At 41.0% G+C, this 17,937-nt stretch overlaps 1 protein-coding gene across 20 annotated transcripts in view; it reads left to right on the forward strand.

Annotated features, from left to right (window-relative positions):
• FAM168B (family with sequence similarity 168 member B) overlaps positions 1-17,937 on the forward strand; it is a 528,280-nt gene that overhangs the window by 483,076 nt on the left and 27,267 nt on the right. Inside the window, exon 1 of one of the 20 annotated variants that reach the window (XM_069024336.1) lies at positions 4,723-4,866. The exons of the other annotated variants lie outside the window; for them this stretch is intronic. Within the exon in view, the coding sequence (XP_068880437.1) occupies positions 4,779-4,866 (88 nt within the window). The 5' untranslated portion in view covers positions 4,723-4,778. Of the gene's footprint in view, positions 1-4,722; positions 4,867-17,937 lie in introns of those variants that run through there. 20 annotated transcript variants of the gene reach the window in all.

A 17,937-nucleotide genomic window follows, 5' to 3' on the forward strand; every position in this document is an offset into this window, starting at 1 on the left:
AGGAAAGGCCGGCTGGTCTGTGACCTCTTACATAAGGCAGCCAGGCGCCGTGCCTGGGCGATGCTTGCATGACAGCTCTACGCTCTATTGGGGTCAGTGCTGCCCGCACGCCGCTCAGCCGGCACTGATGGGGAATGCACTGTGTCACCAGTTAATTAGCTCCATCATTCAAATTGTGTTTCCGTTTCTAACCCAAAATATATGAGATAGTTACTGTGGAAAACGAGAATAACTTCTTATGGAGATGTAATATTTCCCCTGATTGATGGAATTTCCTATTAGAACTTTTCCCGAGCTCATCCCAGTAGCATAGGAGGGAATACCTCTATATAATAACTGTAAGTAAAAAGAAAAAAAAAAACCACATTAATTTGTTTGCTTCAATCAATCTTTTTGCTTTAAGACTAGATAATACAGACATAATATTCATCATAGTTACAATGTGACTTAATCTGTCAACAAGCTCCTCAACTTCCTCCTACCCATCTATTATCTCTTCTTGAGCACAATAGCCGTTCTAACTAGAAATTACATAGAAAGCCTGTGACCTTGTACTTTAAGGCTGTAGTGTAGCCTTTGCTGTCATGTATCTCTGAAGGACCAGAAATGTGGTGTACGCAGAACAGGAGGGATAAAAAGATACCATCTATCTGTGAACAGAACAGGTTTCGGAAACTACCAGTAAATGAGATTTGTGTAGGTCAAATTCTATTTATGTGGGAGTCCTTTTTCTGAGGCTAAAACTATCACCTTTCATTGCTGAAAAAGTATTTTCAGAAACGGAGGTATTAGGTTGGTGGTGGAAGGCAAGACAACCTTCACACTGGGGGAGGGAGCAGTTTACTTCTGGAATGAAAAATACTCCCCTTGAGAATTTGGGAATTCAGCAGACCCTACCCTGGGTGAACAGTCACTAGGGAACAGCTGCCTTTTTGGCATGTGTTCAAAGCATTGGCTGTCTGGGTTCATATAAAACTTTAGTTTTCAGATTAGGTTTAAAACCACTTTAAACTTCAACTGTCAGGCGTTTCCTGAATGAATTATCTCTGTGGGCGCAGAGCATCAAGGCTTTGTTTCGTAGCTGTCTGGGACCATGCCCTGTACTGTACCCACTGGGGAATGTTGATCAGGGCTGTGAATCCAGCCTCAGGCCGTTGGCATGGCAGTTCCACAGGAAGTGCCACACAGGTCCCATCTGAGGGTGCAGGACAGAGGCACAGATCCAGGAAAGATCAGATCTTCAGGCTGCCAGAAACTGAAGCATATGCTGGAAACCCATGCAAACATCTCTTAGGCTTATCATTCTGAGATCTTTTGAATTAAACATGTTGAGCTCCTCATTTGCTGAGGAAACTTTGATCAGCGAGTTTTTAATTAGCTGTGCTGCAGAGCTGAAGGCCTGAGTCTTAGTACCCTGAGCAAAAGAACTAGAATATTTAGGGGAATACTCTTACAACTGGGGATTTCTTTTCAAGTCATTTGCCAGTGAAGTGTGAAAGTGAAGGCTTTAGTTCAAATGTTCAGCCTATTCAAAATTGCACTGTCAGTTTGGTAACTTCCAAAGCATGATGTAAGATTCATCCCTCACTAATAACTTTGAAAAAATGTTTGGAATGTAAAGACTTACCAAACCCCGTTTTTTTACTCCCATTCTTATCCTGAATCAAAGCAGACAAAGCTGAAGTTCAACATCCCCATTGTAGTTACAACATACCAGTTAAAATTGAATTGGTAAATTAAATTTGTAAACACCTAAGAAATTGCTATTTGCAAAAATGTGTTTGGAAAAATTGAGCCATATGATGACTTCTAATTCTTTGCCATAATGCAGCTGACATAACACATCTCTTCAATACATGCTAAATTTTGATTGTCACCAACGTAAGCATTTGAATTCTCATTCGAGGGCCTTCGTTGCTGAAATTTAAATTTTAAATTACATACTTTGATTCATAAAATATAATTAGACTCTAAACCAAGCAGAATATACATTTGCATTAAGAAAAATAATTTCAAACAAAATACATGCCAGCATTATTAAGTATTATAATTAATGCTATTAATAGTACTACAACTAATACATGCTCAATCAGGCTAAAAAAATCATTTTAAGAATCAGCATTGCTTACAAGTTAATGAAATGAAAAACAGTAAAATCAAGAAAACTATTATTTTTATTGCAAGAGCCCTGCTTGCAACAGAAAGATCAGAAGAGCTGCTGCCGGAGAGCACCTCAATAAGGAATTCAAAGAACTAGGACTCCAAATGGATTATATGATTATTATTTATTAGTGTTTCAAAGGTTAAATATGAAGGTTATGGACAACTTGAAAGTAGTTAGGCATTAGGCGAGAATAGCAGAGCAGAAGATAGGTCCAGAAATAAAGCAAGCTTGATTAACTGTTTAGGAAACTAACCCAGGTTGCAATAATTCATACATAGCCTATAAAGTTTCCCTGATGAAAGGGAGATGGAAAAGAATATATTTCTGTTTTTCCAGAGGGTTGTATTGTCTTAGCCATGTGTATAATAGTCCTGAGCAGAAAGGTAAATCATAGACTTGGAAAAAATCTTTCTGCAGACTGCCTTAACACACTCCCATGTCTCCAGTGGAAAAGACTCTTGGCTTTCAGCTCCTGCCATTTCTATGGGTAATTCACCTGCACCCATGATTAAAATTGCTTGGCACATTTTACCTGCAAAAGGGACCCTGTGTGATCAGTTTGTGTCACACTGTCATGTGAGGAGCATCCCCAGCTGAAGGGAGTTCCTGTGGTGTCGTGTGGAGGTCCTGGACAGGATGCAGAGCACAGCATTCCCTCCAAAGAACTATAGACAGGTCTCCTAGCAGGGGTATTGTCTTAGATGTGAGGAGCTGAAGTGAGTGGCACAGATTTTAAAATGGCTTTGGGTTTTGTTCTGCTCAGATCTGTAAAACATACTGTATCCATGCAGCAAACATACCACAGAATTGCCAAGCACAGCACATGTGTATAATGTATCTGGAATGGGCAGTGTGCTTGCAGGCTGCACAAGTGCTCTGCTCCAACTGAACCTGGCCAGTGCTCAGACCCCAGCCCCACAGACTGTGCACGTGCTAATAATCTGGGGACTGGAGCATCTCTCTTACGTGGAAAGGTTGAGGAAGTTGGGCCTGTTCAGCCTCGAGAAGAGACCCCTGAGAGGGGACCTCATTATTGTGCATAAACATCTACAGGGGGGTGCCAAGAAGATGGAACCAGGCTCTTCTCAGTAGTGCCAAACAATAGGACAGGAGCAGAAAATGATGCACAGGAAGTTCCACCTGAACATGAGGAAGAACTTCCTTCCTGTGCAGTGATGGCTCACTGGAACAGATTGCCCAGAGCTGGTGCAGAGTCTCCCTCACTGGGGATAATCCAGACCCCTCTGGACACAATCCTGTGCCATATACTCTGGGATGACCCTGCTTGAGCAGGGATCATGGAGGCACACAGTGACTGCAGACACACAGGAAGGGCTGTGCCTCTTGTCTTCCCAGCTGTCATTAGCCTTAAGAACTGGATTTTGCTAAAGGGGATGTGAGCAACAGATGTGTTGACAGAATTGAGAAACAGTTTCAGAGCAATTCAAGAACTCAAATGCCTTAGGAAAAGTGTATTTTCTTAGAAAAAATCTGTGAGCTAAGGCTTCAAAAGGATTAGCTCTGGCATACTGACAGCAAGAGTGAGAGACTTGCCGGGTGCATGAGAAGGCTGTGGCAAAGCAAGAGGATGCTCCTCCTTTACCTTAACTGAAACCATCCTTGCTCTCCTTTGCCTCCTCCTGGCCTGCAGTTTGTGGAGCACTCCAGACACCTCATCTTCTGCAATGAAGTGATCTCTTCAGGCACTTACTACAGAGGAAACAGCATAGAGAGGTGTGTTCAAATAAGAGGCATCTGCAGCTTCCTGGTAGCCAGCGTAGCTCTCTGGCAGCAGATTGCAGAGTACACTGAGAACAACAGACAAACAAAAAGACCAGCCAAAAGCTGAGGAACTTTCTGGGTGAGACTCTGGGATTTCACTGTCAGCTTCCATTGTTCAGATCTGATTTAAAACGAACTGGCAGGAGAAAGACCACATGCTTATCAGACATCCCTGCAGGTCACACCACTAGACAGCCATTTCACTGTCAGTGATGTGGCCTGTTTGGCAGGAACAGAGTTTTGGATCTCGCTTTTATTTGTAGGCAGTTTTGAAAAGCGTGGGATTATCAGGGATGGGTTAGATCCTTTGCAACTTGCAGAAAAGTTCCTGTCTCATTGCAGCCATTCTGAAGAGGAAGAGAAGAAAAACCTAGTACAAAACATTTCTGTTTCCAGTAGAAAACTGTGTTTGGGCCTTATAGCCAGCCAGCATCAGTGGGAGCATTTTCTCTGAATTACCTGAGCTTTGACTCTCACCTTTACATTGGCTGTACTATTCCACTAGCATTTAAAGACAGCGTTACATGCACAAAGGAGAAGATTTACAGTCATAGCCAAAAGAAGGACTTGTCATGGAAAGAAGAGATGAAAAGACTAATTACACTTCATTTTCATTGATGGGACTAAAGCACAGGGACAGTAAGAATTAGATGCAGTCACCTAGAAAATCTGTGCCACTGTGGTGAAACAGATGAACGCCTCCCTTGCCAAACTGTCAAATATTTGTGTTCCTTCATCAGACTGCCACAGTCCCGTGGCTACTATCGGGAGCAGAGAAGCTCCCAATCCATATTCTGGTCTAGGACTATTTTTGAACTGAATCTTCAGTTCCATGCTGCTTGTGATTTTGACTTTGGAAGAACTGTTGGTGAGGGGGCATCTGTTTTGCCTAATTTCATTCTTGAAGCTTGCTGGAACTGGTAAGTTAAAAGTCAATTCCTTCATCTTACTCTGAAGACCTGGTTCTATTTGTCTTCAAATGCATATTGAAACTGCCCTCTTAAGCTCAACCTGCCAAATATTGGAATCAATGGAAATCATCATGTCTTCAGAGGCTTTTGCATTAGGCCCCATCTTTTTTCCTTTCTCATGCAGTAGTCAGACATTAAAATACTGACATGAAGTGGAAGCTGAATATCCATTACTTCTTGGGAATTAGTGTGCTGTGTGCCACGCTGGTATGTGTAGGACATGCTTGTGTTTGATTTCTGCTTTTCCTAGGGACAGACTCCAATACCTGCCTCTTCCAGAAGCTTTGCATGCCTTTTGATTAAGCAGCAGGAGCTCTGGCTAGGAGTAGAGCTGCTTGACTGACAGTATTTTATTTTACAGCTGAGATCTACTGAGGTATTCTGTTTTTTTTCAAGTGAAAATAGGAAATCTGACAGTTATTTTTCAGAACCAGGGCCCTGTAAGAGGGCCAGGGCATTCCACATGCCCAAACCCAGGTACTCTGAATTCTTTGCTAAGAATAATTTCTGCCAAGCTGTGTATTCCCCCTGAGGTCCTCTGGCCACATTGCAGTGCGAGGGCCACTACACTGCACAGTGCCAATTGTTGTTACTAAGACAAGCCAGGAGCAAATTATCTTCTGCCAGACAAGAAAAAGGCCAGCATAGAAGTGTGTCTCAGAAGTGTCCTTCCTCATCTACCCCTTTGTATTTAGGTCTTCTGAATGATCATTCTCACTTATTCTTGTTCTTTTCAAACCTCCACTCTGTCACTTCTGGGACTGGATATTTTGCACATACACAAATATTGAAGCAAAGACCTTTTAGGCCTGTGGGCTGCAAGAGTTAGAGCAGAGAATTCAGCACTTAGCATCAACATTCAACTTGCAGAGTTAGGAGAAGGAGGTGGGCACCTGAGGAAGTAATCAGGAGAATGTACTCATCTGAGCACAACTACAGATTGCATATCAAGCTGCAATGTCCCACACGTGAATCTGACTGCAGAGTAGCTCCCTTCCAGCCTGCACCTAGGTTTCCCTCTTCTAGAAGGGTGCAAAGGATGGAAGTATAGGTCTAGGCTGAACTAAGAAACATCCCTTCTCTGCCTCACCACTAGCATGACAGCACAGTGTGTGGCAGTCTAAACTTTGCTAAGATTGGATTTGAATCAGAGCAGAAATGTTCTCCCTTCCTTACGGTGTCAGGTCTGGAAGTGTTTGCAGGTAATTGTAAAATGCAAGCAAAATGAAAATTGTGAAGATTTCCATTTGAAGCATGTGAAGGTATTTTCCCTATGTTAGTGTGTGAGACCAACATGGGAAGAGAAGCCCTTAATTAGAATGTAGTGAAAAATACTACAGAATGCCTATTTCTGCAGTAGTTTGTAAATCTAGGAGGATAATAGTCTCCATATCGTACGTTCTTTGCATATACAAAAGCTTTGGAGACAATTACTTGACAATTCCTATGTACCTTGCAGAAAGCATTCACCAGAAAACAGTGAGGGGCACAATTAAGCTCCAGGCATAGAGCCAATATGCAACTGATTTTAACAGTGTGTGGATCAATTGCTGAAAACCTCATCTGTATAGAAAAGGCTTCCAAGCACACACTAAAAGCTCTTTACATGACTTGACCCATGATCTAACAACAACCAGAAATTGAAAGTTCTGCTGTTGTTTGTATCACAGCAACGACAGAGGCTTGGACATGTCTGTGTACAGACACAGAGGCAGCCCCTTCTCCAGTAACTTATTTAACAGAGCTGTACAAAAAGGGTTAATGCAACCCATCTCTGAGACCAGCTCACCAGATAAGATGCTGTTTATTTACTCTGAGCAGGTTAATAAATTGGCTCCAAAACAGCAAGCTGTTTTCCAAAACCATTCAAGCAAGAAAAGCAGATAAAGTGATTTCAGGGATTGTGGTTTCACTGTGGTTTTATTGTCAGCTGTGTCTGTGTTTCAAGGTGCACTGTTTGATTCCAACCACCATAACATTCAACCACCCATGTCTTCAAAGAAATTATTTCAGCCAAAGGTGTAAGAATTAGGGGCACATTTCAAACATTCATTGTTCAAGTGTCACTTGACTAAAAAAGTTAGAAACCTTCAGAAAAATGTAAGATCTGTGGGACATGAATTTTCCCTGCTGTGTTTTGTGTGGTCCCCTGCACAGTGAGGCTTGGTCTCAGCCAGGCCCTACTGTAATAGAAGTAAGAGAAAAAATTACTAGGGAACAAGCACTTATAAAGTTTAAGGCATATTAAGGGAGTTCATGTTCCCTCAGAATTAGCACAATTTGAGATCCAGTAGTCCTAATTCATCATATAGGAGGTGTTTACTGTTTACTTTAGGCACTTTGTTGGGACTGTTCAAATTAATAAGTGTCAGTGCTGAATCAAAGCATTAGGCCAGTGCAGGAAAATAAACATATCCCCAGCCCTCATGTTCAGCAAGAATTGGCTCCTGTCAACTGGCATGTGACAGCTCCTCAGAGACCTGGAGCCAACAAGGAAGTCCAAGTATCCATTTACTTTACAACAGCATTTACAACAAACACATCAGTATATACTCTACACATCTGCCCTAACTTTTCTGGAGCTCTGAGGTATTTGTATCTGAACAGATGGGGCTTTGAAATGATAATATTCTACCTCCATAAAATTTCTGCATAGCACAACCTGAAAGCCTGTACATTGGTGCTGAGATTCTTGCATTGCAGAGAAAGTATTTTAACTGGTGGTTTTGATGCAGTAGCATAGTGAGTAACTCCTGAAATAAACTGCTTCTGCTCACTGGTCATTCTTTAAAGTCTTAAATTCAAAGTGGGACAGCTTTCTGGAAGGTATGCACTAAAGGTGAAGGGAAACAGGCTGCATGCATGTGTCAATATGTAGTGGACTCAAGAGTGTGGAAGTTCAGATGCACTGAGTGTGCTTTTGGTTTCGAATTCAATGAATCCATGAATATCACAAATCTGTAAACATTTCATTTCTGAGTCCCTTCATGGTGCCTTTTTTCTTTGCCAGCCACTGAGACCCTGTAATGTGGTAATTCCACTGCTGACAAAGCCTAAATGAAGCCAGCCAAGTTATAATGTGTAATAGGATTTCCTGGAAGCCTCCTCAGGCTGTCCCTATTTGTGTAGCTGGAAGTGTAGACTCACCAGTTTATTAGGTGCCTAAAGAAGCACTTAGGAATGAATGTTATAAATAATCCAAGGAGGTGCATCATCCTGCTTCTTAACTTTCTGAGGCACTTTTCAAACACTGATATGGTACCAATTCATCCCATCAAACTTCAGACACTTCATTTAGGCACTGTGACAGAGTACTTGTTTTAGATTCCCTCTAGATGACAGAAGGGCCTTTCCACAGAGTGCTTCCACCCATCTCAGCTTCAGTTCTTTAGGAGTGTTCTTCTTTTCAACTTCACTTTTTAGAGGTTCCATTGAATAAACAGAAGCCCCTAAAGTGATCCTTCTCCTAATGTAGGTACATAAGGAGCTTACCACTAAGTAGAAACATCCTGGATGTTTCTGCTTACTACAGGGTTTGCCACTGTATCTGGGAATGGTTTTAAAATGTGGTTCAAGATGATTGCTGAGCATGGGGGTTCATGCAGTCACTCTGACTCAAAGACAGCTTTGTCTTCAACCTTAAGAGTGCCTCTAACCCTTGCTATCATTTCTATCATTTCTCCAAAGCTGGGGTAAAGATCTGCTTGCTCTTTCCTTGGGGGAGAGGGAAAGGTTTGGAACTATGTATAATACTCATTAATACTGTATTGCTTTGCTCTAGCACAGATCTCTGCCTAATAACCTAAATAATGCTTGTCCCACTAAAAAGCATAGGTACCTTAAAAAATGCTGGAAGGCCTTAATACTTGTATTACCCTTAAAATGTACATAATCAAATAATGACAGCAAATTCTCTCTCTTTGAGTCTCATGTGCTTTCCTTTTGCTGAGTTGAATTGCCCAGCACTTGTGTGGTGTAATAATCATTCCTGGAGACTTCCATCCGAGGGCTGGCTGCTGCCATTGCCGAGCTGAGTGCCAAGTGCTTTGCATATTCCTTCTGTTTGTATCAGTTGAACCTCTGTATGGCATTAATGCTCTCACCTCTGTGTCATTAATGCTCTCACCCCCAGCCTTGTGCTCTGAATTTAAGAGCTGATGATTACAGAAGGAGCTGCTTAGAGGAGCTAGAGCCAAGCCCTTTCCTTATGAGAAAATATAAAGCATTCCCAACAATTTACTTAGGAACTTGTCAGTTTTCTTTTGTATTTCATTCATGAAGCATGTGTGGGAATACAACACATCATCTCCACAACTAATGCAACTGTAACAGAAATACAGCACAGACATCCCCATTAATTGCAAGTGGATTTTTTCTATGTTTACCTCCATGCACTTGCTCTCATCAGAAACCTTCATTGACCTCCTGGGAGCTCTTTGGTTTCACACAAAATGGAGGCAAAAATGATGCCAAGTTGTAATAGGACTCCCATTTGTACTTGGATCAAAAGGCTGCCAGATAGGGAAGAAGCGAGTGTCTGGTTCCTGGTGTCACTCTTTATACCATGAAGCTGAAGGAAAAAGCATCATTGCTGGAATCATCTCTGCCAGCCTCAGCTGACAGGACTGGCACGGAGTGAGGTACACACTGCAGGGATGGAGACAGTATCCTAATTATTCTCATGTCTGTGATACACTGAGTGCACTCAGTTTACCAGGGGATAAACAGAGCTTTCAAGGGGATGGGGACAGCTGAGGAGAATACTCTTTTGATTTACATCCTCCAGCACTCGTCACATGCAGTGCTATGAAAACAGCATGGATATGCAAGATGCTTATGATGCTGTGATGCTATGGAAGATGCTATGGAACTGCAGCTGAGAAGACATTACTGGTTCCTTTAAAAACTCAGGCTCCCAGGAAGAACAGATCCAGTGTAACAAAGCCCTCCACGACTCACTTGTGCAGAGAAAGGTTCTCACTATAGGAACTGTTACTCTGGTGAGACATGGCTGTTATGAGCCAGCAAGACTTCAAAAGTGCCTATAAAAATATAAAACTTGTGGAAATACAACCCCTAGAAGATATGCAGCATACCAATATGTGCTTATCAGTAGCTTGTCCATATTTGCTTTGGACTTCTTTCAAAGTTATTGTTTATTACCGCAGGCCTGGTTCCTAGGGTGTATCACCGTGTCCCACAGCCATAGGGAGGAGGAGGAGAGAAGATCCAGCAGGCAGGAATTGTGCAGCAAGATTGATTTGTTTAATTATTTTACAAACTCTTTTATAGACTTTTTTCTTCATAGTCTAATTGGACAAAGGACCAGCCACCCCTTGGGGGTGATTGGCTAAAATCCTAAAACATCCATTGTCAAAGTATTTTTCCACTATACCATAAACAAGACTTTTCAAGGTTGCAGGTGGCTTGGTTGTTTACATTCCCTGCTACCTCTTCTGCGTGAGAGAAAAGTCTCTCACAGACTTAGAAACTAGCAAGAAAATCCTTGCTAGCAGCACTTTTGTATCTACAGTTCTTTAGGGGGATAATTGACTAAATAGTCTTGTATTTTGGTTCACTTTAAAACCTGTACTTGCTTCAGGCTCTGGTTCATTAAAGTCCTGCGAGGTGCCTGTAGCATCAGGGTAGTTTGCATTCTCTCTTCACCCTGCTCCCCTCGATGGCTGCATCAGTTTGTGCCTTGCCCTGGCCTGGAGCTGGCTCTCAGGGCCTGCAGATGAGGGCACAGGAATGCAGCTGGTGGCTGCAGAACAGGGACTGGATTGAAACATGAACCAAGAGCAGTGGGGCTGCAGCCACCGTGTCTGTCATGAGGATCTCACTTTTGAAGGATTTGTTTTGTTCTTAATCTTTGCTGTGGAAAGCTTCTGCACTGGCAGAGAAAAAAACCTGTGACACTGAGGTCAGCCAGCTGAATTGGGAGGAAAGTGCAGGGGAAATTCCATGGAACTGATCAGACCTGTACCACAAGGTCACAAACCCAGAGCTTGTTTAGAAAGGGTGTATCTGGTATTTTCTGGATACTTGCAGAAATGCAGGGAGTTCATGATACTCAGTTATTAATTTGTTCTGTTTATTTTTTTTTCCTTTTCAAACAAAATTGAAGTTTCTCAGAGATGTTTCTGAGCTTTGTCCTATGTCCCCTCTCAGGTATGGGTTACATGAGGGAAGAAGGATGTTAGAAAGAATACCAGACATAATCCAGTTTAGAAGAGCTTTCTATAGTCATTAAGAAACACCGAGTAACACAGATTCCACAACAAGCCTTGTCCCTGTGCCCAAATGCAGGACGCTGAAGGGCAAAGCAATACAGAGCTGTGAATAGCTTATTGTATGCATTACTCATTTTCATTGGATTGACTGCCTTCAATTTCTCAGTAAACTGTTTACAGAAGTTTAAGGATATTTGTAAGCCACATTCCATCAATATATGGTGCTACAGAATTGTCTTTATTTGATTATGTTTTTGTCTCTCAAAAGAAATTTAAGTCTTACTGTGGTATGATGACGTCAATATTTGTAATATTTTTTTTGTGACTAGATACCTTCTTAGACTGATATAGGAAAAGCAAGTGAAATAACTTTGTCTAAAGTTCAGCATCCAACCTTGTACTTTTAGAAAGCTGAGTTTGTAGAAAGAGAGCAGCTGTTAAATCCTGTAAACTGCCTATGCTGAAAAGTAAAATTTCAGTAGAGACAGGCAGGGTTGAACATGTACCGTTAGCCTACCAGCAAAGCAATTCTGATACAGCAACCAAAGAGTCACCTAGTCCAGAATTCAATTTAGGGAAGTCAGGTACTACTTTCATGCCAAGACCAGTTTACAAAGTCTGGATATCCCAAAAAAACACAAGCATCAGAAAGTTACAAAGAATTTAAGGTCAAAGCCCCCACAGAAAGCAGCACTTGCTAACAGACACCCCCAGTGTTAAGCTTGATGAGAGCACCCAGCATCTGCACACAAGTGTGAAGGATTACACCTTCCTGCAGACATTTGCTGAAACCAGCAGCATGTACCTAGACTGGAAAAGAACAGAAAGCAAAGACTGATATCAGCATTACGTACTCCAGAGGTTTGAAAAAGCATAAAAAATGTTGCTTGATATACCAGCTTTCTTGTTGCAATTGCAGACTTTACACATTAGTTATTCACATGAAGCCTCTGGAAAAGCAGGAATGTTCTGTCTTTATCTTGAAATGTGACATATTTTACTTGGTAGAATGAATTGTACTTTAGGCACTACTTAGCTCCATAGCTGTAGGAAGAGTTTCTGCTTGAGATGTTTAACATATCTGTTAGCAAATTCAGAAATTGAAATGTAAAATCCAAGGCACCATGAAGACTGGAAATAATCTTAATTTGGGGTGGTAGTTTAACATCAAGTATCAGAGAATGCAGTTGAAAACATTGCTTATATCAAGACAAGCAATATAGTATTTTAATGTAAATAATGTTGTATGGATCAGTCTCAGTGAAGTGTCTCTCTTTGCTTATTCACTAAACAGCCACAATGCAAAATACCACATGGTAAACAAAGACATCGACTGAGAACTGTATTTTCCTGTGGTAGAGGGCTATGAAACATGAGCTATTTCATTAAGGGTAGCCTAACTTCATCATAAAAATGTTTTCTGGACCTGAACAAATAATGAGAAATATCCCTACTGAATGGAGTTTCAATATGTGGTACTTCTCTGCATATTACTAAACAGTAAGAAAAAAGCAATGCAGAATGTGGTGTGGGGGGAATATGCTTACCTGATAAAGGCTGCATTTGGATTAGGTAACATGAAATTGGTGATTAAAAATGAGAGGGAGGCCACTAATTTGGTGGCTCAGGCTTTGCACTGAAAAGGGAAATTTATTCAGTATTGTCCAAGCCAGACATAGCTAAGTTCAGTTTCCCTGTGCTCGTTTACATCTCAGCCATGGGGCTAATGTCCAACAATTAGCTCGTTCCTGCTGTTGGGAATGGTGTTACAAGAACAGAGGCTTGTCCATGCATGCCACCAGGCCTGGCAGCATCAGGGACCAAATAAAGTTTTAGGCACAAGGTTGACAGAGATGGAACACAAGGAAGAGCTGTTTAGTCATTTTTGTGACTATCATGTTCTCCTAATTCTAATACAGTTCTGGCAGTAGTTTTGGAAGAAAAAGGTTCTCTGTAGGGCCTTATTATTGTCATGTAAGTGTCAGCATTTAGGTGGATTGCCTGAACTTTCCAAGTGGAATATATTGATCAGCAAATGGAAATCACTGCACAGAGGAAGTGCAAAGAACACTGAGTGTTCACTTTCTCTTTAAAATATCATGGAAATGTCTGGCAGATAATTGTCATTTGCTTTTCTTCAGTAACTACTCAAGACTTTTTTCTCTCCCATTATAAGCACTTGGACTAGAAACTCACAAGCTGAGTTTATTAATCTTAGTGGATGTTTCTGCATTAAAGTGCTTCAGATGTGTTTTTGATTGAGACAGGTATCCATCAGAGCAGACATGTACAATCATTACCATCTGAAAGGGTCTTACTGCAATGTCTCACTGTTGTTAATTTTAATAATTTGGAAGAACTTTAAAAACACTTGAAAAGTGAAAAAGCCAAAGGCATTCAGTTGTCAAGTACTACAGCTTTTGGAAAGGAGTTTGTCCCCCAAAAGAAGAAAAATACAAGTTCAGCAGCTCTGCAAACGTTGTTTCCATGCAGCAAGAACAACACAATTAAATAAGCAACAATTGCAACTGATGTAAATTAGACTCTGTGACTTATAAACTGGTGTAGATAACAAAAGGAACAAATTTAGTGTATAAAGAAGAAAAGGTAGTATGAAAGAAATTGAAAGACTCATCCTAAAGTTTCAGTGTCCATCCATATGCCCACAGCTCTTGGTCTGCTGCCCTTCTTTGAATCATGTCTTTAATGGCACTTCCAAACTTTGGGAACAAGACCTTGCACTCGCTGATATCCCAGCTCCACTTGTGTGTGGATACCTGGCTGGCACTCAGGTCCAACACAACACTGCTAGGTGGAGCAGGTGTGTCTGTTAGCAAACACTTCCATGGCTCTGAGCATCTGTCTCACAAGGGCTTTTTCAGCACCTGAATGATTCCCAAGAGACAGACAGATGGTACCATCTGTGCAGTCTTCTGACTTCCAGCCTTAGTGCTCACTGCAATCTCACTGGGTACAAATTTTATTTAGGAATAACCTGTTCAGTTATTATTGTATATATTATTTTATTAACCAGCAATTGATTCACATTTAGAATTGTCCTAAAAATTTCCAGGGCCAGTTGTCATCTCCCTGCCTCTTTCATGGTTCTCAGGAAGCTCGTTTTGATGGAAATGAGTCACATCCTTAGGGCATGCTTCTCTCATTATCTTGTCAAAGCAGAAACACAGATAATGAAAAAATATACTTGGGGAGAATTACCAGGCTATGGACTTAGATGGGACCTAAAATCACTGGAAGTAGTCTTAGAAGAGAAAATGTTGAACCATGAGTGTTTCAGTAAATAGCGTAGGAAAAAAGAATAAATCATACTGTGCTGTGATTCTTAAGAACAGATGTGTCCCTTATCCAAGCCTTATCTTCAGCTGGTTGCAGGTTTAAAGCTTTGCATAGTAGCTAAAAATACAGAAAAACATACTGTACATTCTAAGAGGGGCGATTAGTCTCCTGCTGGAGGAATGTCAGCTATTGTTCTCCTCCCAATCAGGGCAGTTTCAAGATGAAGCTAAACTCACTTTTTATTTTCCATCTCAAGTTTCCATGGTAACTGTACGTAATCATCATATTTGTAAATAGCAACTACCCATTTAACTTCACAGCCACTCTGAACATTTTTTGCTACAATTTTAACATCCTTGAAATGTCCAACTCTTGTCTTCTTACAATTTTACTGTCAGGATACATAATTATTTGGGGATATTTCTGTTTAAGAAATCTTCAGTGATGCAGAAGCACTGTAGTACACCTGTGTATAATACAGCTGTGTGGGGGTCTGTACAGGCATACATGCACAGACATGTCATGAACATGGTCTGGCAATGGCACATCCCATTATAAATCTTTATTTTTCAACTTCTTATAATGTTGCCAAGTTGAGGCCGCTCAGGTTGAATGCCATTTGGCCCAATTCACATTCCAGAGATCTCTTTAGTAGTTTCAACTAACTTTTTTCAATTGTGGCAAAAATGTGGCTATGGCAGAAAAGAACAGTTTGCCTTCATGGACAGGATCCTTACAGCTTTTTCACCAAGTCTGGGAACAGGGCATGGATGATACCTTGCTGTCACAGATATAGCCTTTTGTTGTCCTACTAAAAATTATCCCAAATTTGGCCAACTTTTAAGCTTCTGAGAACTTTTATCTCTCATATGCACAATCTAGATTTCCTAAAATTCATAGCTGGAAACTGGAATTTGCTGAAGTTTCTGTCTGCATTAAGCACAGTTTGGTCCATGAGAATTCCTACATGCTGCTGTCCATGATGATGATGATGATGGCTGCTGATGATGATGGCTGCTGAGCCATCCCCAGCTGGCTGAGCAGCACCAGCCTGTTGCTCCAGCATGGAATTACACCTGATGCCTTACTGCCTCTGCTTGGGTCCAGTGCAGACTGGGGACAAGCAGTGGGGACAGAAACAGAGAGGAGGAGAATGGCAGAAGGACTCCCCTGTGAGACCTGCACATATGGTTAACATTAAACAGGTATTTAAAAGCTTTGCAGAGTAAGGATGCAGAGCTTTTTCAACAAAGCCATTTCCCCAAATCTCTCAAATCCCATCCCTTGCAACCTTAGCCTCTTTCCCATTTCTACCCCATCCACCTTACATCCCCAGAACACCCCTTCCTGTGGAATTAAGCATCAAGAATATAACTTTTGGGTTTGATCAGAGTAAGTGGTCGGTATTGGAATCTTGTCAGTTGTTTTTCATTAGGAGAAACTGCAAATGAAGTGGGGAATGAAGTTGCCCTTTTCTTTTCCAAAGAACACACAAAGGTCCATTTCCTTGGGCACAGGAGGAATTAAACAAAGACAGTTGCTTTACTCAGCATCTAGTCCCTCCCAGTTTGCACTTGGCCAGAGAAGTTCATTCTGGCCATGACCCTAAAGCTTGTCCTTACTGCCACTTCAGCTTTCTGTGGCTCCTGTCAGATGCTGTGGTGCTGGCTGTGCCCAGCCTGCCCAGGGCTGCACTGGCATGCAGCTGCCAGGGTTCACCCTTGAGCAGGGGTTGCTGAGCACTCTTGTACGCAGCCTGTATTTGGGGTGGCAGGACTTAGTGTTTGTTTCCATGGTCTATTCCACAGAGAAACTTGTCTTTCCAACACTTATCCTGCCTAAAAGGTCACTGGTAATACCCACGAATTCTGGAACATAGCTCACTCACATCAGGACGTAAATTTAAAGAAACAAAAGCAACAGAAAAGTTCTTGCAGGTTTGTTTAACCAAAGTTAAACTGTTCCATTCCTGTGGAAAAATGAATGTACTATTAACAAGAAATACCAGTTGAGACATGCTTAAAACTTAGAAATACTAAAAAATATTCATATTTTCTTTTTTCCCTTCCACATTCTTGGAAATAATCCTAATTTTTGCAGATAGACACCTGAAGTGAAGCAAATAATTTTGGGTGATTCCTGCAGGAGTCCTGTTACCTGGTTCCCAGGTGCCTGGAAAACAGGCTATACAGGCTGGGATCTGTCTGCAGCAGATTCTGTAATGCTCCTAACTTTGTGCTGCATTAAGTAATTTTTTGTTGAGGTGTCTGGAGAAATAAAGGCATCGTGACTTTAATAATAAATAAGATCAAATATACTCATTCACTTTAGCAGTGAAAAATGAAAAAGGAAGCATAAATTAATAGGGTTTTTTTGTTTAATATAGCAAAATTATAACATTATCTTTCTTTCTTCACAGCACTGAATTAACCTTACTTCTCTTGTCTTTTGCAAAGCATTGGCATCAAATAAACAGCAATAGGTCAGTGACAGGGAATACAAACTAGCTTCCTTTTCTAAGTGCTATTGTTCTTACTCCTGATTCTGGCAAATACAGGGGAAAATTGGATGTAGTATTCCATAACACTCTCTGGGAATTGTCAAATATTCTACTGATACCAGATTGTATGATGTTAAACATTTCTCTGTAGTAGTTTACTTATCTTGAATTTGGGAGTGGAGCTAACTAGTTCTATGTTGGATTTTTATTATTAAATTCTAACAAAAGAATTTGCCAGTTTTGTTTGTAGAGGCTCATGGTGGCTTAGAGCACTATAAAAACAGAGCAGGTGTTCACTCTGCCAGAACAACTGCTAATGGCCTGTAGCTCTGGGAAGTGTCTCTCCTCTGCTTTTGAAACTAAAGGAGATTATTACAGTGCTGTCAAAAATATTCAGCAGAGATGTAGCTGATGATTTGCATCATTAGAATAAGTCACAACATTTGTAAAGCCTCACTAAATGCCACAAGGCACTGGTCCTTATTGTAAGCTCTCACAAGAGAAACATATGAAATATGTGTTTCCTTATTATTTACTCAACTTTTAAGCAACTATACAGTTTGTCTACAAAAGTTGTCCACACGTTTATCAATAGCACACAATGCTGTGTGTCCAATCAGGGCAAAACAAATCTAACCAGTAAATCAAGGATTTTACCTCATAGATTTATTAATCTGTGTAGTAACAGAGTAAGGTCAAGCTATTTATGAGACAGCGATATTTATATACATTCCAAAATCTGTTTAATTTTCTGTCTTTAATTTTGTAATTCCTGGCTTTTGGATGTTAGGGATCATTATGAAGTTCTCACCATGTTTTCTGTCACACATTTTCAATCCTCACTCTGATGGAACTAGTATTTTGTCTGGTTAATTAACTACATATATTACTTACTTTTATCATGTTGTGCTTTGGAATTAAGAGCCAAGCTGAGTGTCTGTTAACAACCCCTGTGTATCATGGAGAAGGGAGTGCTGCAGCACAGCACAC

Source organism: Aphelocoma coerulescens, chromosome 9, assembly GCF_041296385.1.
Source record: "Aphelocoma coerulescens isolate FSJ_1873_10779 chromosome 9, UR_Acoe_1.0, whole genome shotgun sequence".
Lineage (NCBI taxonomy): Eukaryota > Metazoa > Chordata > Aves > Passeriformes > Corvidae > Aphelocoma > Aphelocoma coerulescens.